The sequence below is a fragment of the Symphalangus syndactylus genome, chromosome 8 (assembly GCF_028878055.3).
Source record: "Symphalangus syndactylus isolate Jambi chromosome 8, NHGRI_mSymSyn1-v2.1_pri, whole genome shotgun sequence".
In the NCBI taxonomy this organism is placed as follows: Eukaryota; Metazoa; Chordata; class Mammalia; order Primates; family Hylobatidae; genus Symphalangus; species Symphalangus syndactylus.
The window spans coordinates 47,208,914-47,235,106 of NC_072430.2; the positions used below are offsets into that span (position 1 = coordinate 47,208,914).

The window sequence follows — 26,193 nt, forward strand, 5'->3', positions numbered from 1 at the left end:
GATTAAAGAAAGCATCCAGCAAGAACTGCACAAGAAACGGAGTCAGCCAGAGAACAAGGAGTGGTCTTCCACTACTTCACAGGAGGATGGAGGCCCACAACGTGTCTGTCCCATTCAACTTCACCCTGCCACCCAACTTTGGCAAGCGTCCCACAGACCTGGCACTGAGCGTCATCCTGGTGTTCATGTTGTTCTTCATCATGCTCTCGCTGGGCTGCACCATGGAGTTCAGCAAGATCAGGGCTCACTTATGGAAGCCTAAAGGGCTGGCTATCGCCCTGGTGGCACAGTATGGCATCATGCCCCTCACGGCCTTTGTGCTGGGCAAGGTCTTCCGGCTGAAGAACATTGAGGCGCTGGCCATCCTGGTCTGTGGCTGCTCACCTGGAGGGAACCTGTCCAATGTCTTCAGTCTGGCCATGAAGGGGGACATGAACCTCAGGTAGGCCTGGGGGTGAGGAGGGAACAGCCTGGGACAGGAGCTACATTAGAGATGTCACAGTTGAGGGGAAGAGCTGGGCTAAAGCCAGGAAAAGGAGTGAATGCAGGCTGGGTGGAGGCTAGGGCAAGGGGAGGCTGGCATTTATTGCCAAGAGCTTATGCTGGGATGGGGGCAGGAGTTGGCGTACGTCTGGTTTAGGCACCAAGCCAAAGGGACCATACTGGTCCAGGAAACTGGTGATCTCCTTGCTTCCAGAGGTATCTCAAGGATTGTCTTAAAGGAGCACTGATTTAAGCCAAAGGGACCTATGGAGAACTGCATCCACCTACAACAGTGGACAAGTTGCCTGCTTTGAGCCCAGAGATTTAAAAGGTAGTGTGGTTCGTTCCAAACATCACCAGGGAGATCAAGGTGACTTGGAACCAAATGAGCACCTCAAATTCCTGCAAAGCAGGCAAGAATTTCCAAAAGGTCCTCCCAATTACCTGGTCATCTAAGATGTTTTCTCTTTAAAGTCCCTCATTCCCCATCAGATGCAGTGACATTTCCATCCAAAGGCACAACCAGGGAGATCCTAGAGTTTCCCAGCACCCACTCTGGATATGCCAGCCCCATCTCAGCCACCCTGGTAAAGGGAAGACAGCAGCACCCCCTAACCCCCTGCCCAAAGCATTATAAGCAGAAATCAGCAAGGGCTCACTCCTGGAGACGCAGCACATGGGCTGGTTGATGCTCATCCTTCCAAACAGGGGAGACTCTAGTCTTAAACATCTGCCAGAGGAGCTACTTCAGACCTGCTCCAGCTCCAGCAGTCTGTGCTGAAGCTAAAGAAAACTCACTGGCAGAAGCTCTTGCTTTTAGTGAAACCTCAGTCTCAAGCCAGTCCCCGCTGGTTTAGTCCTCCGTGGAGACGCTATTCAATGCCAGGTATAGCAGCAGAATCCAGAAAGTCTATCTGCTTTTGTCTGTCAGCACCCTACGCCTAGCCAAACTTTCCTAGGAAAACTAACCAAGAAGCCCCTCCTAGTGATGCAAAATGACACTGGGACAGATTTTTTAAATGAAAAAAGTGAGAATGGCTGGGCACGGTGGCTCACACCTATAATCCCAGCACTTTGGGAGGCCAAGGCAGGAAGATCACTTGAGACCAGGAGTTTAAGACCAACCTGGGCAACATAGCAAGACCCTGTGTCTACAAATACATATATATATATATATATATATATATATATATATATATATATATTTAATTAGCCAGGCATAGTGGCACATGCCTGTAGTCCCAGCTACTTGGGAGGCTGAGATTAGAGGATCTTTGAGCCTACAAGTTCAAGGCTACAGTGAGTCATGATCACACCACTGCACTCCAACCTGGGCAACAGAGTGAGACCCTGTCTCTCTCTCAGAAAAAAAAAAAAAAACGAAATAAAAAAGTGAGAGTGAATGAGAGTTGGGGTTTAACAGGATCTGCCATCTGAGAAGCTCTGGGCTCTTTTTCCGTATGATTTAATCCTCACTTCAGTAGTCAGTCAATGGGAAGAGAGGTACACAGAGGGCATTTGGTTTGGGCCATCACCCACGGAAAGGTATTTCAATGTTCAATGACCTCACTGTGAGAAAATGCTTCGCTGTCTAATCCACATCCTCTCCACTTACAAAGCAAGCCCTTGGTCTTGGATCTGGCTTCTGGACAAGGCTCATGGCAGCCTGTGTGTCCCAAGAATCCTACAGTATATCTGAATTTTGGTGTAGGGGGGATGCAGGAAGTCAGAGGCCTGGGAAGGGGTACTCTGAGGGCTTTGTGTTTCTGTGGAAGAAGCAGAGCAGGGGGGGTAGAAGGCAACTGTGTCTTTAAGTGTGAGTGGCCAGATGTCCCAGCCCCGTCGCCAGTGGCCACTATTGAGGCCTCTGCCACAATGCCTACATTGCTGTGGCTCTAGGCCCCACCCAGGCAGAGCCTCTGGTGACTCAAGAACATGATCCCTCATGCTTTCCTGATCAACCTCCTTGTCCAGACCCCTGATGACTGTCATTTTTACCTAGACCCCCACAAGAGATAAGCTCTGCTGGGACAGCCACCTTCTGCCATAAAGCTCCTTCCCAACAAACAACCTTCCCATGCACATTAAACCATGCCTCAGATCCCACTGTCGGAATGGGAATCTGGTCATCTACCTTCATGTGCTGCCAGACTTCAAATCCCACTCCAATTTGGGACAACTTGTTACATGCATCATAACAATGACTATAAGAAACAGCCAGGCACAGTGCTAAACACCTTACCTGGATAAGTATATGTGATCCTCCTACAGCACCCTGGGGGACAGCATGTAACAAGTAGCATTTAGAGGTAAGGAAACTGAATCTTAGAGAGGTCAATACATTGGCTCCAGGTCTGGGTGTCTCCAGAACCTGTGCTTTTACTGAAATATCTTCCAGGTCAGCATTTCCACAAACAAAACGGCCAAACAGCCTCAAAGGCATGGGCAGACACCCGTGTCTCAGCAGCAAGTATTGTGTGGGAGCCAGAGCTTCCCACTTTTCAAAAGAAGGTAAAATATCCATTTTATGTAAAATCAGCAACTCATTCCATTTTTTTAAATGTGCAAACCAAACAATACATGTCAAAGGGCCAGCTGTAGCCCAAAGGCCCCAGTTTGAGATAAGCACAATACTCTACATCCCATTTAGAACTGGAAGGAATTGTAAGACACAGATCCCCCTTTACACATAAAGAGGCTGAGGTCAGAGACTTGCCAGAGGTTTCCCAGAGTTTGTGGGAAACTGTGTCTCCCTCCACTCACTCTGCCTCATAGGTGGAGTCAGTCTGGGGACAGCCTGCCATCCCAGGAGGCCAGGCCACCAAGCAGACCCCTCAACGCAGCCAGGCACGGCAGCTCCCTCCTCAAGGAAGGCCACTAGACAAGTTTCAAAAAATGTAGGTGACAAACAGGCAAGAGAAAACGCCCTCACAGTCGAAGTGAGTATGGCTTGTCAGGCACAGAGGAGAGAGTGCTATGCCAGCAGGAACTGGCCTCCTTTGAACATCCTTGCTGCCCCAAGTTCATCTGCTCCCCCTACCACCATTGGACTCACAGCAGAGCCCAGAGCCAATGGCCATGGGGACAACGGGCTTGGACACAACCCAAGCACTTCCACAAGTCTCCTAGCCATGATGTAGGAAGCTCAACCAGGACAAGATGGAAGCCACTGGGGTCCCAGAAGTTTCCCACTTCATAGAGACTGTGTTGGGGTCCTCACAGCTCCCTCAGCTTCTGCCTCCAATCTGTGCATTGACGGATGCTCAAACGAGTCCCTTAAATGGGGTACACAGATGTCCAAAAGCAAGGTCTATGCTGTGCTCTTAGAACTTAAGCAGGAAGGAAAAATAAAAAAACAAATGTGCCCCTTTCCCGCTGAAAGGCAACCAGGCCCACAATCTCAGGAATCTAGAGTCTGAAAAAATAATTGCCCGTCCCTGTCCCTTGGGGTAAGGATCACAACAGTCACAGATGCCAGCAGGCTAGGAGATGGATGTCCCTGACCTGACCCCAGCACCTGTGCAAGTGGAGGAAGTGCCTGGGGATCAGGGAACATGGCTCCTGCATACGCAAGCTGACAAGGCACACCAAGTCCAAATTCCAAAACTCCTGACACACCAAGCCAAAGTAAGCATGATTCCTCTGCTCTAGGACACCAGAACAAACACACAAGTTGTGTTTGGCTTTTCCCTAAGAGGAGATCAACAGCAGCATTGAAACCCCCTGTATTCCTATTCCCAATCTCATTCCCCTCTACCACATGCCAAAGGAAGCATCCCTGGGAATTTGGTGTTCAGCATTTCCACGGACCCTTTTCAACTATTATATATGTATATATTCATAAACAAGATAGACTGTGGGATTTACGTCTTTTAATTTTGTACGAACAGTATTATACTGTCCACATCACCTACCAGCTTTTTTTTTTCGAGAAATAGGCATGTAAAGAAAATAGCTACCTCATGTATCTGAACTGCCGTGTAGTTTGCTTGCATTTATCCATTCTCCTGTTGTCAAAGATTCATGTGGATTTTACGTCTCGCTTCTGTGAACAGACTTGTGCGTGTCCCTCTGCCCACATATGAGGGCATATGTAATTGAAGCAGGACTGCTGGGTCATGGGAGTCACAAATCTTTAACAGGTCTCCAAGGTCATTGTTCACTTCACACGTTCCCTAGCAGTGTCTGAAGATCCCTGTTTCTCCATGCCTTCATCTATACTTGGAATTGTCAGACTTTTTAATTTTTCCCAAATGAAAAAAGTGAAGCAGATCATAGTCGTTTTAAATTTGATTTCATGGGAGGCCTACCACATTTTCATGTGTGTGTTAGCCATTCGTGTGTCCTCTTCTGGAAACATTGGGTCCTTTGCCTGTTTTTCTATGGGATTGTGGTTTGGGTGGGTTTTGAAAATTAATTTGTAGGCCGGGTGCGGTGGCTCACGCTTGTAATCCCAGCACTTTGGGAGGCCGAGTCGGGCGGATCACGAGGTCAGGAGATCGAGACCACGGTGAAACCCCGTCTCTACTAAAAAATACAAAAAAAAAATTAGCTGGGCGTGGTGGCGGGCGCCTGTAGTCCCAGCTACTCGGAGAGGCTGAGGCAGGAGAATGGCGTGAACCCGGGAGGGGGAGCTTGCAGTGAGCCGAGATTGCGCCACTGCACTCCAGCCTGGGCGACAGAGCGAGACTCCGTCTAAAAAAAAAAAAAAAAAAAAAAAGAAAATTAATTTGTAAAGTTATTGTTTTATATATGTTGCAACAGTCTATTCACAGTTTGGAGCTGGTCTTTACACTTTGATAATAATGTCTTATAGATTGCTTATGTTAATTTAGTCAAATTTGCCAATATTTTTCCTTTGTGGTTTATGTTTTTTAGGGGTTTAAGAAATCCTTTACTATCTACAAGCCTGGCCAACATGGCAAAACCCCGTCTCTACTAAAAAATACAAAAAATTAGCTGGACATGGTGGTGTGCGCCTGTAATCCCAGCTACTCAGGAGGCTGAGGCATGAGAATCACTTGAACCCGGGAGGCAGAGGTTGCAGTGAGCCAAAATCATGCCACTGCACTCCAGCCTGGGTGACAGAGCAAGACCCTGTCTCAAAAAAAAACATTTTTTACTGTCTACAAAGTTACAAAGATATTACCCTGTATTTTCTTTGAAAATTTTTAAATGTTTGATTTTCACATGGAGAGCTACAATCAATGTAGAACTTATTTTTATGTATGGCATGAACTAATTTTATTTTTTCCATATAAATAGAAGATTCCAAGCCACGGTGAGTGAATTTTTCTCCAGGTATTTGTAATGACATCTCTCTCATAAACGCAGAGCTTGTGTCTGGATCTCTCTTCTCCGGGTCTATGTGGCTATCTTGTACCAGTTCCACACTTTCTTAATTACAATTTTATAAGTCTTGTTATCTGAAAGTTAAGTCCCCCTACCTTGTTCTTGAAAATCATGGGCCGGGCACAGTGGCTCACGCCTGCAATCCCAGCACTTTGGGAGGCCGAGGCAGGCAGATCACGAGGTCAGGAGATCGAAACCATCCTGGCTAACACGGTGAAACCCCGCCTCTACTAAAAATACAAAAAATTAGCTGGGCGTGGTGGCGGGCGCCTGTAGTCCCAGCTACTCGGGAGGCTGAGGCAGGAGAATGGCGTGAACCCGGGAGTCAGAGCTTGTAGTGAGCCGAGATCACGCCACTGCACTCCAACCTGGGTGACAGAGCGAGACTCTGTCTCCAAAAAAAAAAAAAAAAAATCATGTTAGCTATTCTTAGCCTTTTACTCTTTCACTTGAGTTTTAGTATCAGCTTTCAAGTCTACAAAAAAAATTATACATCTGGAAGTTTTATTAAATGTGCATTACATTTATACATAAATTGAGAGACCATCTTTGTAATATTGAATCTTCCCATCTATGAATATGATATAGCTTTTCTTTTACTTAGGCCTTTTTTAATACCTTTCTATAAAGGTTTGTAATTTCTTTCATAAAGATCTTACATGTCTCTTTTAGATGTATAAGTATTTTCTAGTTTTGCGAATATCATAAATGGTGTCTTTTAAAATATATATATTTGTTTCTAGTATATCAGACCCAATTGATTGATTGACTGATGCTAATGTATTTAGAATCTCATACATTTTCTTACCAGTTATAATGGAAAATTACTTAGATTTCCTCTGTGGACAATCCTATCACTGGCAAAATAAGAAAGTTTCATTTCTTCTTTTCCCATCCCTATACTTTTTCTATTTCTTGTTTTGCTGTGCTTACTAGGGCCTATATATAGTATAATTTATAAAAGAGGTAATAATAATGACTATCTTTTTTTTTTTTTTTTTTTTTGAGACGGGAGTCTTGCTCTGTCCCCCAGGCTGGAGTGCAGTGGCGCGATCTCGGCTCACTGCAACCTCCACCTCCCGGGTTCACGCCATTCTCCTGCCTCAGCCTCCCGAGTAGCTGGGACTACAGGCGCCCACCAACTCACCCAGCTACTTTTTTTTTTTTTTTGTATTTTTAGTAGAGACGGGGTTTCACCGTGTTAGCCAGGATGGTCTCGATCTCCTGACCTCGTGATCCGCCCGCCTCGGCCTCCCAAAGTGCTGGGATTACAGGCGTGAGCCACCACGCCCGGCAATAATGACTATCTTTGCTTTATTCCTCTTGTTAAAGAAAATCCTTCTAACTTTTTACCATTAAGTTTAATTTTTAATATACTTTTTCTAATAGATTTCCTTTCGAGTTAAGGAATTTTCATTCCGTTGCTAGTGTACTAAATTTTTATTATGTAAGAACATTAAATTTTGTTGAATGGCTTTTCCATATCTACAAGATTATACTATTTAATAATATAGTAATATGTATTAATAGACTAATGTTAAATCATTCTTACTCATCTTGTTCATTGTATTACTTTTTTAAAACATTGATTTATTTGCTAATATTTTATTATTTTTGCTTCCATGTTCACAAATAAGAGTGGCCCCTAATTTTCTTTTCTCATAATATCATTCTCCAGCTTTCGTTCCAAGATCATATTAACCTTATACAACAAATTAGGACGTTTCCCCTTTTTATATTATCTGGAGAGATTTGCATAATATTGCAACAATCTGCACTTTGCATGTTTAGTAGAACACTACCATAAGACAGTATAAATCATGTGGGGTTCTAGAAGATAGGTTTTGAACTGCTTATTAAATGTCTTAAATGATTCTAAGTTGAATCAGGTTTTTGGCTTCATATTGACTTGGTTTTGTAGGTTATATTTCCCATGAAATTGTCCATTTAAGTTAAAAATGAAAGTATGAAAATGTCCTTAGTTTATTTTATGACTTTTTAAAATCTTCATTTTCTCTGTAGTTATGTTCCCTTTTTCACACTAACCTCATCAATTTGTGCCATCTCTCTTTTCCCTGGTCTGTCTTGCCAGAGGTGCCTATTTAATTGGCCTTAAAAAAAAACAAAAACAAAAACAAAAAAAAAAACACGCTACTTTTGGTTTTACTGATTCTAACAATTCAGAAAACTTAAAAAATTTCTTCGTTTTCTTTTTATTGGGTTTGTTTTGTTTTTCTTTCTAACCTCTTGAGTAAGGTGCTTAACTAATTTTTAATCTTTTTTCAATATAAATATGTAAGGCTATAAACTGCCCTTTAATAATTGCTTTATTTGCTCCCCGCATGGTTTTAAATTACTATTTATTGAGATATAATTCACATACCATAAAATCCATTCTTTAAATTGTACGATGCCTTGGTTCTTAGCATATTTCCAAGCCTGTGAACCTATCACCATTATCTAATTTCAGAACATTTTCAATACCCAAAAAAGGAACTCCATCCCATTTAACAGGAGTCCCCATTTCTCTCTCCCCCTCCAACCCTTGACAACCACTAATCTACTTTCTGTCTCTATGGATTTCACATAAATGGAAGCATTCAATATGTGACCTTTTGTATCTATACTTCTTTCACTTAGCATAATATTTTCAAGGTTCATTCATGTGATAGCATGTCACAATACTTCATTTGTTTTTGTAATTGAATAATATCCCATTGTATGGATATAATAAATTTTGCTCATCCATTCATTCAGCTGATGGACATATGGGTTGTTTCTACTTGTTCCCTAGTATGAATAATGTCTATGGAAGCTCATAGGCAAGTTTTTGTGTGAACATGCTTTCTGTTCCCTTGGAATATATACCTAAGGGTAGAATTGCTGGGTTATGTGGTGACTCTGTGTTTAAATTTTTGAGAAACTGCCAAACTATTTTCCAAAGTACCATTTTACTTCCCACCAGCAGTGTATGAGGATTCCAAATTTTCCATATACCCTCCAACACTTATTATTGTCCATCTTTTTAATTATAGCCATGCTAGTAGATATAAAGTGGTATCTCATAGTGGTTTTGATTTGCATTTTCCTAATAAGTAATAATGTTGAGCATCTTTTCATGTGCTCATTAGCCATTTGTATATCTTCTTTGGGAAAATATCTCATTCAAATCCTTTGCCCATTTTTTAACTTTTTATTATTGCATTATAAGAGTTCTTCATATATTGGCCAGGAACGGTGGCTCATGCCTGTAATCCCAGCACTTTGGGAGGCCGAGGCGGGTGGATCACGAGGTCAGGAGATCGAGACTATCCTGGCTAACATGGTGAAACCTCGTCTCTACTAAAAATACAAAAAAAATAGCCGGGCGTGGTGGTGGGTGCCTGTAGTCCCAGCTACTCAGGAGGCTGAGGCAGAAGAATGGCATGAACCCAGGAGGCGGAGCTTGCAGTAAGCCGAGAATGTGCCACTGCACTCCAGCCTGGGCGACAGAGCAAGACCCCATCTCAAAAAAAAAAAAGAATTCTTCATATATATTCTGAATACTAGACCCTTATCAGATATATGGCTTACAAATATTTTCTCCCATTCTCTGGTTGGCTTTTCACTTTCTTGGTGTCCTTTGAATCACAAGTTTTTAATATTAATAAAGTCTGATTTGCCTGTTTCTTTGGCTGTTTGTGCTTTAGATGTCTTATCTAAGAAACCATTGCCTAATCCAGAGTCCCCTCTCCATGTTTTTTAAATATGTATTTTATTATTTTTATGTTCTAAAGTTTCCACCATGATTTCATATTTGATTGATGATATAATTAGAAAGTTCTCCTCCCCCCATCCATGATCCTTTTATTATTGGTTGCTCAGTTTCAATGCTCCTCCCACCCCAGGTCTAAGACCTCAATTCTGGTCCCTTCCTTGGGCATTAAAGCCTCCACAGTGCCAAGACTAACACTCCACTCCCCTCCAGAACCCCTCTATGAAGCTTCAGCTTGAGCTCCCCGACTAACTACTTTGCATTTGTTTCTTGTCGGTAGGCACCTTTTTTTTAGTGGAGTGGCGCTAACATAGCTCACTGTAACCTCAACCTTCTGGGCTCAACCCATCCTCCTGCCTCAGCCTCTCAAATAGCTGGGACTACTGGTGCACACCACCACACCTGGCTAATTTGTGTGTGTGTGGTTTTTGGTTTGTTCATTTGTTTGTGTGTAGCGACAAGGGTCTTACTTTGTTGCCCAGGCTGGTCTCAAACTCCTGGCTTCAAGCAATCCTCCCTCCTCGGCCTCCCAAAATGCTGGGATTATAGGCATGAGCCACTATGCCACACTTAAAATAAATTGAGTGTTAATTTCCTACAAGCTCAAGTGTATATTTAAGTGTTCACGGGGGTGGGGAAGTTCCTATTATCTAGTTCACAATTTTCTTTGAGGGATTCTCCTCACCTCTAACAGCTCTTATCCTTATGACACGTCTACCTATTGTTCTTGATGGCTACGCTCTGGAACCTTTGATATAGGCTGCTCTTCATGCATATTTAAGCCATATTCCATCTTTATGGAAATAATGAAAGAAATGTAGATGAAGGATAGGGCTGTGGGGAGGAGGAGGGACACACTGAGTGTGGTTTTCCTAGGGTCTTGCCAAGCCCTCACCTCCCAACCACCTTCCCACTGGAATAGAAGTCAGAGCCATATATTGTTAATGTGAATGTACATAAATCTAAGGAGATGCCCTATCAGCTTCCTTCTCAGTTGACCTTTCTGGAGGGCCTCTCCCTAGACAGGGTCCTGGGACTAACATATAAGATTCCAAATGGAAAAGGAAATTGGACAAGTAAGATACATATTAGAGCTGGAAGGATACATTATTCAGGCTCTGAGTGTCATAATTTATTTTAAATAATATCAAGAGGAACCAGAAAGTAAAGAACATGAGAACATCAGAGTTGGGGACTGGAATACTATCCAAGATGCAAAGCAAATCTGACCAGGTTATCTTGTCACTCACTCAACATGGGTATCTATTACTGCCTTCTCTACTACCCCACCATATGGCCCTTCAATTATTCTGTTTCTTACTGCTTCACTATTTCTTTTACAGTCCTTTTAATCATGGTATCTGTTTATTGATTCTTCTTAGTAGGGTTTTTGGCTTCTACCTGACCATCAATCCCATGCCACCCATCCCCAAAGACCAAGTGTCCTGTCACTGTGTCTCACACTCAAGACTCCCCATGAGGTAAAATGTGCTGATATAGCTAATTGTTATTGTCTCCGTCGGACAAAGCCACTACAACCAGCCATTTCCTAGGCTCCAAACCAGACATTTAGTAACTGTGGGTCAGGTGCTATTCCATGGTCCAATGGGCTAATGACCAGAGTAATGGAATCACACAGTTAGCTTTCTACAAAATGGGCTTGGCATGGGGGAGGTGCTCAACACGAAAAGGGTTGTATTACAGAGAAGGAGATCAGAATGGCTCCTTCCACAATGAAGCACACAGGGATTGAAGCAGTTGAACCAGCCTGAGTTCAAATCCTGCCTTGGCCACTTACTACCTTGTGCGATTTTGAGCAGGACACAACTTTTCTAGTCCCCAGCTTCCTTGTCAGCAAAAAGAAGATAGTATGCTTACTGCCTAATGATATGGGGAAAAGGAACTGAAGCCACATATGTCAAGCACTTAGCACAGTCGCACTTAGCAGGCACTCAACAAAATAGTCTGTATTTATGGGCTCTCTCTCTCTCCTCTTCCCATGTCTCCCACCAGCATTGTGATGACCACCTGCTCCACCTTCTGTGCCCTTGGCATGATGCCTCTCCTCCTGTACATCTACTCCAGGGGGATCTATGATGGGGACCTGAAGGACAAGGTGCCCTACAGAGGCATCGTGATATCACTGGTCCTGGTTCTCATTCCTTGCACCATAGGGATCGTCCTCAAATCCAAACGGCCACAATACATGCGCTATGTCATCAAGGTAAGAACCTGGGGGGCTTGACAAATTAGGGCAAAAGAGTAAAAACACTATATACAACTATAAGGTAAAATCATTATATTAATAATAAACATACATATGCTCCTACTAGATGCTAAGTTTTATGCTATGCACTCTGAGGATTCACTGTCACCAGTTTGATGTTTGCAGAAAGTGAAGTAACACATGAGGCTGGCGCGGTGGCTCACACCTATAATCCCAACACTTTGGGAAGTTGAGGCGGGTGGATCACTTGAGGTCAGAAGTTTGAGACCAGCCTGACCAACATGGCGAAACCCCTTCACTATTAAAAATGCAACAACAACAACAACAAAAAAAAAATTAGCCGGGCATGGTAGCGAGTGCCTGTAATCCCAGCTACTCAGGAGGCTGAGGCAGCAGAATCGCTTGAACCAGGGAGGCGGGGGTTGCAGTGAGCTGAGATCGCACCACTGCACTCCAGCCTGGGCCACAGAGCAAGACTCTATCTCCAAAATGAAAAAAAAAAAAAAAAAAATTAAGTAACACACGAGAGAAACAAGATCCAATTCCAGTGTACACGCAAGTATTTGCAGAAGGCAAGGAGATGGGAACAGTGAGGGCTGGAGTGGTCAAGGAGCCTTCTTAAAAAGGAACGGTTTGAGGCATTTAGGTAAACCTGGGGAGAATCCTGAATAGAGGAGTTCAGCGGGCACCAAGGGCAAATTCGGCTGATGTGGCAAGAAGCTAGAGGAGAGAGGTAGTGTACCCATTCCCAGTATTTCAGGAGAGGGATGGGGTGGGAAGCAGAGTGAATTAAGGCCACAAAGGTTTTGAGAAGCAGTGTGGTCACAGACAGGGCATCATGCCACTGCTTTGCGTGTAGAACTCCTAGAGTGCAGCTATGGTCTCTCCACCAATATTTTCAACCTTGGAGTTTGGTCCCTGCCAGCCTCCCCCTTGGCTCACTATTCATCCCCCAGGGCCACGGGGTCATCCTGGTCCTCAGGAAGGACTTGACCTCCTGACATCCTGTACCATCTCTGCTCCTGGATCAACGCCTCTGGCCTGGTCTGCAAGGCGTGCTGCTGAGAACCCCAAAGTTTGGCAGCAGCTTTGGGCCTGGAACAAAGAAGCCAAGAGTCCAGTTTTCAGGGGGGTTTTATTTTCACACTACCATTGTCTCAAGAGTAGTTTTTGCCCTTGCCCTTGCCCTGTCCCAGTGCCATGGCCACAGCTCCCCTTCCCGCCTGCTGGAGGACATGGAGGAATCAACCCTCCTCCTTTCCGTGGCCAGTCACCCCATCTCAGCCCTGGATTGCATCATTCTCTCTACCCTTGTACTCAGAGAACTCCTTTTGTTGATTATGCCCCTGGCCCAGCAGCCTCCCCTCTCTCACTCTCATTTCTAAAACATCTCTGTATTGGTTCTTCACAATCACCTTTGATACAAACTCACATATCTCCTATCTTCTAAAAACAAAAAGTATCTCTCACTGGGATTTTTTGTGGAATCCACCTCCCATTCCACCTAATACCTCCCTTTGCTCTCCTTCCTAGCCAGGCTTCAATAGTCCTCCTCACTCCTCTCTCTCTCTGTCAATCGCTTCCTCTCAAACACCTTCCATTTCCCCCATGCCACCACCAGAGCTCTCTCATGAGTGACTAGGCCCTCAGCAATTCGTTTCCGTCATTTGAATCCCTCTCTTCTCTCCTCCTTGGTCTCCCATCCACCCAGCATCTTGATGACCACCTGCTCCACTTTCTTTGCCAAATCCAATGGACATTTCTCAATCCTTCCTTGACCTTCTAGCGGCATTGGACATAATGGACCACTGCCTCCTCCTCAAAAGCCTTCTATCAGCTTTAGTGACTCTAAGCTCTGCTGCTTTCCTCCTACCTCTCATGACCTTCAGAGGTCTGTCTGCTGCTCTTCCACACACCAGCAGAAAACAACATACAGAGAACTCCCTTATGAGTTCCTCTGGTCAAAGGCACTTCTCTGCATTCAGACCAAACTTTCTGCCTTTCTCACCAGACCTCTCCAAGCCCAGGATCTGGTCCCTCTCAGGTCTGCAATTACCATCTGCAAGCTGAGATTTCCAGAACAGCATCATCAGACGTCAACTCTATCCTGACTCCAGAATCCATTTATTATCTACCAGATCTTCCTATCTGAATATACCTCAGGCATTTAAAACTCAATATATGTTAAAGTCATCTCCGCCCCGTGTGGTTATCTCAGTCAGTGGCACTCTGTGTGTGCCCAGTTGCCTCAACCAGAAACTGGAAGTCATTCTCAATGTTCCCTTCTCCCTCACCACTCACACCCATCTAATCAATGACTGTCGAGTCCACCTTCTGTTGCTGGAATCCATTCATTCATCTCCATCCTTACCTCTCACTAGACAACTCAAATGGCCTTCTCACCCAACCTCCTCACCCAGTTTTAACCTAAGAGTGAAGATGTAAAGTACAAACTCTATCATGTCACTCCACTGCTTAAAGCCTCTCATTGGCTCCTTCCCCCTAGGATAGAGTTTAAACTCCTTAATGTGGCACTTCTTGATTTGGTCTCAATTGACCTCACCAGTCTCAGCTCTTTTCTCTTTGCATGTGCCCTTCTCTTCACCTGGAACACTCTTCTTCCCAATTCTCAGCCCACTCACCATCTTTCACTGGATCCCTCCCACTCATCCTTTAAGTCTCAACACAAATAGCGCCTCCCCCAGGAAGCCTTCCTTAACCTCCTAAGCCTGAGTAGGATGCTTGTCCTATTCATTCCCATAGCACCCAACACTCCAGCTAACCTCTGTAGCAATTATTACACTGCATTAAGAATATCTGTTCATTTTTATTCCCCACTCACTTCTCAAGAAGCAAGACCATAAAGCTATGTCTTAATTAACACTGAATCCACAGCACCTATCACAGTGCCCCCATAGCTAATGCCTGAGAATAAATAAAGGAATGAAGGGCAAGTCCTGTCTGCTGCTCTTCCACACACCAGCAGAAAAACAACATACACAGAGAAACATGTTTGTGTGCATCATTTCATTTCTTTAAGATAGTTTGTGGGGTGCATTAGATTGCTTTAATTTTTTAAAAATCCTATACACCCACAAACGATCCTAAAGAAATGCATATAAAATATAAATAATACTAAAATGTGAAGTGACCACTGCTATCATTTAATGCTACTCTGCCCTCCCCCATTTTATAGGTGGGAAAACTGGGAACCAGAATACCAAGTCATAGTGCTAATGACAACTGATGTGAGAACGTGTCTCCTTTCTACCTCAGAGTAGCTTTAAAAGTGTTTCTCTGAGGTTGCGAAAAGCAGAAATCTCAGACTTCTTTTTTTTGAGACGGAGTCTCGCTGTGTCGCCCAGGTTGGAGTGCAGTGGCGCGATCTCGGCTCACTGCAAGCTCTGCCTCCCAAGTTCACGCCATTCTCCTGCCTCAGCCTCCCGAGTAACTGGGACTACAGGCGCCCACCACCATACCCGGCTAATTTTTTGTATTTTTTAGTAAAGACAGGGTTTCACCGTGTTAGCCAGGATGGTCTCGATTCCCTGACCTTGTGAACTGCCCACCTTGGCCTCCCAAAGTGCTGGGACTACAGGCGTGCGCCATCATACCCGGCCGAGAATCTCAGATCTTAAAGCTGGAGAAGCCTTTAAGATGAAGTTCAGTCTCCTGCCTTATTCCCAATTTGCAGATAGAGTAACTGAGGCCCAGAAAAGTTACTTGGCAGAGCCAGGATTATCTCAACCAGTCTCTGTTCCTGTTGTGTTGCACATTCACTACTCAATGCCACAGAAGAAATGAAGTCAAAATGAAGCCAGAGAACATTAAAAGGGCTAAGAAATACCTTGGCTGGAAAGACAGAGACTAGTAGTAAAGGACTGCATAAAAGGTGATCTTAAAAACCCAGGAATGCCCTGGACCCATTTTGCCCCTGGCTAAACCTCCAGGGTTAAACAACCACAAAGTCAACAGCTACACTGATCTTCCTATGTTCCAAAACTGGAATCACTCCTGTGAGGATGCAGAGACGAACATGTGGGTCAAGCTGCAAAGGCTGAGGTTTCCTTGCTTCTATGGCTCGAGGACTATGCTCATCTTTCGTCACCCTGTCCCATAAATAATACAGTGAGTGCCAAACAGGAAAACGAACAAATAATTGTCCTAGCCTCTTATGCACACATAACCCTCCTAGGACCTTGCATATCGAAATAACCCAACTTTCAATAACTAGCTCTGGCAGCAGGTATCTGCTCACACCGGGTTCAACCAGTTGCATTCGCTGGTGGAAGGTCACATTTAGATATACCAAGATACAATTTCAGGCATGCTCATTTTGAAAGGCAATTCAAGTAATTTTTAACTTACCCATGCAAGGGTTTATCCAAAGGCTATACAGCTAGAAGAGTGATGAACCTGAGAATGACATGGTCCAGGAGCCACTTTCACCGTAAGCCATCCACCATTCTTTAATAAGGATCCCACCGTTTCACTGACTCAACACTCTACTCATATATTTCTCACACCTGCTGCTACTGATGAACTGACCCCTAACTTTCCTTTGTCTTACAACTTGTGCCAACTTGTGGCTTCTATTGCTCCCAGACCTCTGTGTGTTTTGACACTTGTCCCTGCTATTGCTTCCCTCTCTGTACTCCTGCAAACTTCCTAAATGAGAGAATCTGATTATTTCTACCACTCACCAGCCTGTGCAGGCCACCTTTGTGGGTAGAGTGTGGACATGTCATCTCATGTGTAAGCCAATGGACTGGCTGCCCATGAATGGGCACTCATCCCAGTTGTGAGCAGGGCAATGAAGTCAGGTAGTACAAAAACATGGTAACCTATGGAGAAGCAACTACCCAGGGCCACTTGTCTCAGCAGGAGACAGGGGTTGTAGACAGGATAAATTTCCAGAGATGGCAGCAGTGAGTGACAGGAACCTCTAGAATGTTAATTCCTCCCCTTTGAGTAATAACAGGAGTTACAGTTTAGTGAGCTGTTCTTATATGCTAGATCCTATGCCGTCAACCTCACTCAGGTTGAGTGACTCCCCAAAGCTTACACACCTGGAGACTAGCAGAGCCAGCTTTCCCACCTGGATCATATCAAAGTCTGTGCTCATAACCACAACTGTGCTGTCCCCAAGAGTCAGAGAACACGAGTGATAGAGTAAGAGTGAATGCCTATACAGAAGAAGAGGGCTTCTGGATTCGTGGACAATTCCTGTAATTCAATGTCTCCTACGTTATCCACTACACTCTTGATGGAGATTAAAAACTATTTGACTACTGAGTAAAGGAAAAATTCGAAAGACAGAAATCCAAAAGGGGAAATCAAATAAAAATGCAAAGGTAAACTGAGAAGTTCATTAGCTAGTAAGTCCTTTAATAAAACTTGAAGCACATGGTTATTCAAGAGATGTGTGAAAGTCCTTCCTATGCTGGGATAGGACCACTAATTGGTATAGGTGATGTTTTCTATGATCACATCAGTTGCAACAAGTATTAAAAACAGAAACACAAAGCTGTGCAGCTGAAATTTGAGCAATATAAATGTTAAAATGTCGTTAAGACATTATGAATGTACTTAATGCCACTGAACTGTACACTCAAAAGTGATTAAAATGGCAAACTTTGCTATACATATTTTACTACTTTTTTTAAATGTTACTAGGAAATATAAAATTCAACACGTGAATGAACCAAAAAGTGAACCAACACATATAACTATTACAAAATAACATGCTAAGTTTGAGAAAAGTTTGTTATTTACTCAGGAGATAAAAGGGACAGTCTTAAATTTACACATACCTGTTTATCATTTTGGAGCACACAATTCTCTAAAATGCACACTGGAAAGTATAAAGTGCATGGAGGTGCATTTTGAAACGTTGCATCCTACGTTGCACAATGAAAAACCCTATAATTTCATTCAGAGTAGACCTGCACAGTTTCCAATGATGTTGTTATCACTCAAGATTTCTGAAAGTTCTTTTGGGAACTTCCTTCATATTCAATTTGCAGGTCACTCAAGAAAGTAGGTTTGTCCTCTTATTAGACATAATTTTGGGTTTAAAACCATATTTCCGGGCTTGATCATCCACCTTGTTTACCAGCTTTGCTTCAAATGACTCTTGGCAATTTCCAGAAGTCAAATTGATCCCAAAATGGGTAAAATCCCTACCTGTAATCAAGGTATTTGAGACAAATATGTATGACAAGTTCTCATGAGTTTCAAAGTATGTGGAACAATGACAGTATTGTAGGAATGTGTATATAAGTTCCAAAAACACTGACTTTTAAACTTTTATAATATCCATTTTGCACGAGTCCTGAATAGCCTCACGTAACACTTCACTCAAAGTCTGCTATCCAGAGGCGTGTCAAAAGCAGAAACTGTGCTTGGCTGAGTTTGTAATAATCAAAGTGTTAATCAGCTGTCCCCAAGCTTCCTAGCTACTGATAAGAAATCTAAAGATGGGCTGGGTGCAGTGGCTCACACCTGTAATCCCAGCACTTTGGGAGGCCAAGGCGGGAGGACCACTAGAGTCCGGGAGTAAGACCAGCCTGGGCAACATAGTAAGACTCTGTCTCTAATATTAATAATTTTTTTAAAATTTTTAAAAAAAGGAATCCAAAAAGAAGATAAAGGTCTTTCATATTCCTTTCCACTTCCAGTGTTTTATTGCAATGTTTCCCACCTCCAATTTCTACCTATGCTTCCCCACCTCTGTTTCTCTCTATCCCCAACTCTTCTAATTGCCTTTTCTTCTTGTCTTCATTCCCAGGGAGGGATGATCATCATTCTCTTGTGCAGTGTGGCCGTCACAGTTCTCTCTGCCATCAATGTGGGGAAGAGCATCATGTTTGCCATGACACCACTCTTGATTGCCACCTCCTCCCTGATGCCTTTTATTGGCTTTCTGCTGGGTTATGTTCTCTCTGCTCTCTTCTGCCTCAATGGACGGTAGGTATTTTTTTTTTTAAGAAAGGGTCTCACTCTGTTGCCCAGGCTGGAGGGGAGTAGCACATTCTCAGCTCACTGCAGCCTCAACCTCCTGGGCTTAACTGATCCTCCTGCCTCAGCCCCCCAAGTAACCGGGACTACAGGCACAAGCCACCATGACCAGTTGATTTATCTTTTCTAGAGACAGGGTTTTACCATGTTGCCCAGGCTAGTTTTGAACTAATGAGCTCAGTGATCCGCCTGCCTCAGCCTTCCAAAGTGCTAGGATTATAGGCGTAATCTATCTCCATGCCTGGAGAAAGGTATTATTTTAGGTCCCACTGTCCCATGGGCTTCATTCTTGTCCTAGTCTTTCAGGAAAAGAATAAAAAGCTAGGAACCTGAAATCTGGGTAAGACATTTTCCTGGCAGTATGTTCAGCTGGACTAACTGGACAAGACTTTAGACTTGAAAAAAATTGAGGGAAGTTATCGAACGGGTTAAAAATCCAGACATCAAAGGTATCCAAACACCAACAGCAACAGCAAAGTACCCCTGTCCAGGGTCTAGATTCCATCTGCTGACAAACTCTTTGGTAGCAGCACTGGGACAAAGTTGCTCCCTCCAGTTCCTTCTGAATGTATGTGGGGTTTTCTTCACCGACACAGGTGCAGACGCACTGTCAGCATGGAGACCGGATGCCAAAATGTCCAACTCTGTTCCACCATCCTCAATGTGGCCTTTCCACCTGAAGTCATTGGACCACTTTTCTTCTTTCCCCTCCTCTACATGATTTTCCAGCTTGGAGAAGGGCTTCTCCTCATTGCCATGTTTCGGTGCTATGAGAAATTCAAGACTCCCAAGGGTGAGTACTAAAATTATCCCCACTTCAAGTTCTGCTCCAATATTAGACCTGAGCCTGCCAACAAGCAAGTTTCTAGCAGCAACTTTTTGGATAGGGCTTTAACTCTTATCAAGTCACTAAGAACCAGGCAGCCCCAAGAAGCATCCAAGAAGCTTTAAAGATCCAAGGCTACTTCCATCAACTGCACTCCATTTCTTCCTTCTAGCTGGGAGAATGAAATTGTGGATGCAGTTTACCTCATAAAACTGAAGCAATTTGGGCTGCTTTGTCTCAGTGGGGAGACATCATAGGACAGAACTGCCTTGGACAACTGAAGTTATTAGTTGTGTGAAAGGCCTCTACTCGCAAGAGTTGGGGAAGTTTCCATTTCTCAGGACTAGGTTCTCATATCCTGGAACGAGGTCAGAGCCACAGCATCATTGGCACCTCCATATGAGGAAAAACATATGAAAGCAACGCAGCCTAATATAACCCAGAATAAAGAAAAAAAAAAAAAAAAAAGATTCCTCAACTCTAGTTACGCAGTAAAGGAAACTTAAGCGTAAGGTTGTTAAACAGTAACTACCTCCACAATAAACTTAATATGATTTATACTTTACTCTGATCACTATGGGGTTAACACAGCATCTCTTCTCTAAAATGCTCAAAGCATTACCTTTCAAAATAAAAATGAACCTCAAGACAGACCCGAGTGCCTTCCTCGAAGTGTACTTTAACACCAATTATAAAAAAAAAACAAACAGGACATTCAAACCTACTTTATTAACATTTCATTATAACTCTAAACATTAGCATATTCTTCCTAAGTACTTACCCAAATCCTTCAACTGTCCCTTCACATCCACGAATTGAAGTCCCCTTCAAAACCTTTCTAGACCCTAGGGACTGTGATTTACACCCTAGGAGAAATACACAACTTTCCCGGTTGGAATTTGTTACATTATACTAGCAAATGCCAATTCTCTCTCCCTTTGCAATTAGCTAAGATGTAATTAGGTTGCCAAGCAGCCAACACGAAACAAGTACAGGCTGACCATACTCTAGAAGCTTTGGTTCAAAGCTACAGTGGAGTTGTGAGAAAGAATCTAGTCTGATGCTTATCTGAGAGGAATGCAAGAGATTTGCTGCCCTCTTACAAAAAGTGCACAGAAGAGGAGAAGTTTCTAGACCAACCAAGTTCCCAGATTTGAGGTTTTAGTACCAAAAAGACCTGGAGTGACCTCAAAGGGCAATACTCTATGGATCTTTAGCTCTTAAGACTTGAAAAGAACTTTCCTCACAATGTATCTCAGAAGACCCCAGTGGAAACACTAAATCAAAGCAACATATTTCTTTAGACCTAATGGCCCCAAGAAGCTATTCTCAGGGGGAGGAATCTGTCAAGTTTTTATACTTTTGATTCCTGCACCTGATGGGAGAACAACTCTGTATAGAGAACTCTCCCACCTGTATAGAAAGGTGCAGGAATCAAAGCTATCTTCAAATTTGCATCACCGCCTACACCACGCACAAGAAGATGTAGAAGAATTGGGGGTTGGAGGGAAGAACTGGAAACTCTCTTGGTTAGACTTTCTCAAAGATCTTTCCCGCCTGCCTCCTCACTCCCTGAATGCAACACAGTCCTTGCATACATAAACTCATCTCCTGTTGTTTTACTGTATACACAAAGAAGTTAGAAGTGAAGTGATGATGAAGACACAATAGTCTAATTCATTAGGACTTTTACTACTAGTACTACCACTAGGGAGACTGAGGGGAAAGTGAGTTTAAAGAGTAAACCACGGGAGAGACGACAGAAATGGAAAATATATACTTAGCACACAATAGGGCTGAGTTGGTATTTTTGTACTTTCCAGATTAAACAAGCTTCATCGTTCACTCCTCTTGTTCTCTCTCTATACCTATATCCCTTTTTAACTTTACAGATAAAACAAAAATGATCTACACAGCTGCCAAAACTGAAGAAACAATTCCAGGAGCTCTGGGAAATGGCACCTACAAACGGGAGGACTGCTCCCCTTGCACAGCCTAGCCCTTCCCCTCGTGGCCTGGATTCTGGTCCCAAAGCAATTCTGAAAGCCAGTGTGGTAAACTAGAAAGCACAGCAAAAACACCAGTCTTGCCTGAGTCTTTCTCCAGCATTTCCAGTACATCTACCAGAAGTCATCAAGTCTTGGCCGGGAACACAGACAGGATGCCTACCCAAGAAGCCTCACCTATCCCCAACTTAGAATTTGCTACTTAAAGACTTGTTCAGTGACTGTAAACTCTACGAAACCAGAAACCGAATCTGCCTCTTGCTGGGATCTCTAAAACAGTATCTGATAAGCATCTTAAAGTCACTCAATTCCTGAACTAATCAATATATATGTTTAACCCATTACTCAAATGCCCAAATCCCATTCCAAGTTTTGTGACCCAAAAGAGAAATAAATGCTCAAAAGTGCTGTAGAATTAGACTTCAGAAGTTCTAATCTAAAAAGTTCAGATTCTGTTCCTTCCCTTCTGACATTATTGGGATGATGCTCCCGAAAAGTCAAATTTGACATCAAGTATGCAAAAGTGAACACAGTAAGATGCAATTAGGCAAAACAAACTCAAAAAATAGCTAATGAAATGAAAAAACTGGGCGAATGCATCACGTTAGTAGAGGAGAAAAACTTTGACAAGGAAAAACCAGGAAACAAACACATACGTTAACACAATGTTACCTCACTAATAATCTCAAGTTCATTAGGTATTTGGTTTTAACACAAGGCACCCCCAAAACTGGGTACAGCAAACTACTGCCAAAATGAGTGGTTTCCCAATTAGAAGAAAAAATGTTCAAATACCTAGAATTCACAAATTTCAAATTGTCTCTAATAAAATTTAAACATTTTGCATATCATATGCAAATGAGGATCGAGTAAATGATTAACAACTAATATTAACACTTACAAAAAATCAATCATGCTTAGTTATTTGGGATTTTTATCATTTTGTATGGTCAGGTACAAATGAAACCAAGACAATATAGTTTTCGGGTATCAGTTTGGCAAATGTGCAGGACTAACAAATACTCCAACACCAAAACGAGAAACACAGATTTGGGTCACTAACATCCTCTTAAAAATGCAGATTTTTGAAAAGGCTACTACCTATCATTTTTACTGATTATATCCATATATACCTACCTGTTCAAATTGTTTTCTCTATTATCTAGCCAACATCATCTGCTAGGAGACTCGGTTACATACAAGTTATGTAAGAACACATTTGTTTAGCTTTTGAGGAAGACAGGGTTGGCCTCAAACCATCCTAGAAAGTAATAAAGATGGCCGGACGCAGTAGTTCACACCTGTAATCCCAGCATTTTGGGAGGCCGAGTCGGGCAGATCATGAGGTCAAGTGATTGAGACCATCCTGGCCAACATGGTGAAACCCCATCTCTACTAAAAATACAAAAATTAGCCAGGCATGGTGGCACACACCTGTAGTCCCAGCTACTTGGGAGGCTGAGGCAGGAGAATCGCTTGAACCCCAGAGACAGAGGTTGCAGTGAGCCGAGATAGCACCACTGTGCTCCATCCAGCCTAGCAACAGAACAAGACCCCGTCTAAATAAAAAAAAAAAAAAGCAAGGAATAAAGATGAAAGGAATATAAATATAGAAAACAAAGGCTAAACCACGCCCTACAAAGGCAGGTCCTAAACCTTTCCTTAGGATTACATCCACACTCCTCATGGTATCTCAAGCCTGGTTTTGAGAGCCCCTTTTTGAGACATAATCGTTATCTCCCTGCCATTTTTTCAAAAGAAGGAATTTATCGTACTCCCTAACACCTCTAAGATTAAAAGTAGCTTAAGTCTTGGCTGGGCACAGTGGCTCACACCTGTAATCCCAACACTTTGGGAGGCCAAGGCAGGCAGATAGATCATTTGAAGTCAGGAGTTCGAGGACCAGCTTGGCCAACATGGTCAAATCTTGTCTCTAACAAAAATACAAAAATCAGCCAGACATGGTGGTGGGAGATTCCAACTACTGGGAGGCTGAGACATAAGGATCACTTGAGCCTGGGAAGTGGAGGTTGCAGTGAGTCAAGACGACACCACTACATTCCAGCCTGGGTGACCAAGCAAGACCCTATCCCAAGAAAAAAAAAAGACTGGCAGAGTGGCTCACGCCTGTAAACCAAGCACTTTGGGAGGCTGAGGTGGGTGTATCACTTGAGGTCAGGAGTTCGAGACCAGCCCGGCTAACAGGGTAAAACCCCGTCTGTACTAAAAATTCAAAATTAGCTGGGCATGGGGATGGGCACCTGTAATCCCAGCTACCTGGGAGGCTGAGGCAAGAGAATCGCTTGAACCCGGGAGGCAGAGGCTGCAGTGAGCCAAGATCACCCAAACTGGGCAACACAGCAAGACTCCAACTCAAAAAAAAAAGTTTGTCTGATTGTCTAGGGATAGAGGGGAAAAACATCAACATAGTACCATACTGCACTGAGAAGCATGTTTTAAAACCCCAAGAGGGAAAAGTTGCTTTTGATAGCAACTTCAGGCTGGCTAAGTACTGCCTTCAGAGACGCTAAGAAAATCTAGATTTCACCATTAAAATAAACCTAGTTTCCATAACTAATTCAACAGGTATACCAACTCCTAAACTCAGCCTCTTACTGCAATTAGCAGCTTTAAGCTTCCATGGCCTGTTCTAGTCTTAGAAACAGCTGGGGAGTGGCCTTTTAAAAATTAAGGATACCAAAAACCTTTCAATTCTCCCAAATGGAGATTCCCACTTCCTAATCCGCACGCTTTCGAGAAGCTAAAAGCTACATTTTTCTAGTGCTTCTAATTCTGCCTTCTTCCAAACACCTGAAAGGTTAGGGGCAAAAATCTTTACGTCAACAGTGACACTGTGGTGTGGGGGGTCTTAGGAATCAGACTTCCTGGATTTTAATACCAATCCATCCCTGTTCTTTGAAAAATTCCCACCAGTAAATGATAGTATTAGATTCAGTCAACAGAGATAACAGCACTTAAAACAGTGCCTGGCTATTACCATCAGATGCTATATAGATGTTATTCACCGTTTCCCAGTATTTATGTAGTCTGGCCCCTACAGAACTAAGAATATATCTAAGTGTCTTGAGACTCCTGTATTAACAAAGCTCATTTTCTACACATGTAAGACGGGCTCGAAAGCTCACATATAGAAGTCTTAAAGTTAATGTGGATATAGGATCTTAGGCATTTTGCACTATTGTTTTCTCTTAAACATGTACTATCCCATACATATCTCAAGACAAAAAGTAGCATGTCAAAGGCCCTTAAGCATTCATGTTATCTGACCACCAAAACTGCATCACAACTGGACAAAGTGGTTCACACCTATAATCCCAGCACTTTGGGAGGCCAAATTAGGAAAATCACTTGAGTCCAATTCAAGACCAGCATGGGCAACATAGCAAGACCCCGTCTCTAGAAAAATAAAAAATCAGCCACACGCAGTGGTGCACACCTGTAGTCCTAACTACTCAGGAGGCAGAGGCGGGACAATTGTCTGAGCCCAGGAGGTTAAGGCTGCAGTGAGCAGTGACCACACCACTGCATTCCAGCCTAGACAACAGAACAAGATCCTGCCTCAAAAAAAACAAAAACAAGGCCAGGCACGGTGGGTCATGCCTGTAATCCCAGCAATTTCGGAGGCCAGGCAGATGGATCACCTGAGGTTAGGAGTTCAAAACCAGCCTGGCCAACATGGTGAACCCTCGTCTCTACTAAAAATAAAAATTAGCTGCGCGTGGTGGCGCATGCCTGTAATCTCTGCTACCTGGGAGGCTGAGGCAGGAGAATCGCTTGAACCTGGGAGGCACAGGTTGCAGTGAGCCAAGATCACGCCACTGCACTCCAGCCTGGGCAACCAGAGCAAAACTCCATCTCAAAAATAGAACAAAAAGCCGGGCGCGGTGGCTCACGCTTGTAATCCCAGCACTTTGGGAGGCCGAGGCGGGCGGATCACGAGGTCAGGAGCGAGACCACGGTGAAACCCCGTCTCTACTAAAAATACAAAAAATTAGCCGGGCGTGGTGGCGGGCGCCTGTAGTCCCAGCTACTCGGAGAGGCTGAGGCAGGAGAATGGCGTGAACCCAGGAGGCGGAGCTTGCAGTGAGCCGAGACTGCGCCACTGCACTCCAGCCTGGGTGACAGAGTGAGACTCCGTCTCCAAAAAAAAAAAAAAAAGAACAAAAAAACCTGTCATAATCTTTAAGGCAGGCAAGAAACACTGCTTCCCACACTATCCTCCTCTTGGCTCTGAAAGCTTAAGTAACCTGATGCCAATAAAGTCAGAAGATAAAGGAAAAACATGGGGGGATAGATGGGGGGCCACAGACACAAAGAAAACTCAACAATTGTGATTTTAGCATTCACTTACTTCTGTTATCTTTTGACTAGCCTGGAGACGTCAAAAACATTATTTTTAAAAGGAGACCGTAACCAACTCCAGGATTCTGGATGTGTTCTGTGTTTTAAATCTACTGTATAAGGACGAGAAGTAATCAGCATAGGACGTCTTCAGACAAACAGA

General features: G+C 43.4%; 2 protein-coding genes across 3 annotated transcripts in view; one reads left to right on the forward strand and one right to left on the reverse strand.

The window, feature by feature from the left end:
- Positions 1-21,661, forward strand: SLC10A1 (solute carrier family 10 member 1). Its single transcript, XM_055289000.2, has 5 exons — positions 1-442; positions 11,603-11,813; positions 18,607-18,785; positions 19,433-19,629; positions 21,555-21,661. Exons 1-5 carry the CDS (start codon positions 87-89, stop codon positions 21,659-21,661), a joined length of 1,050 nt encoding a protein of 349 aa, XP_055144975.1. The 5' UTR covers positions 1-86.
- The window catches only part of SRSF5 (serine and arginine rich splicing factor 5), a 71,790-nt gene continuing 56,303 nt past the window's right edge, over positions 10,707-26,193 (reverse strand). Inside the window, exons 9-10 of one of the 2 annotated variants that reach the window (XR_010122083.1) lie at positions 26,041-26,143; positions 10,707-12,911 (exon numbers count right to left, since the gene is read on the reverse strand). The gene's annotated coding sequence lies outside the window, so the exon portion shown is untranslated. Of the gene's footprint in view, positions 12,912-17,183; positions 26,144-26,193 lie in introns of those variants that run through there. The other variant, XR_010122084.1, reaches the window with a different exon arrangement.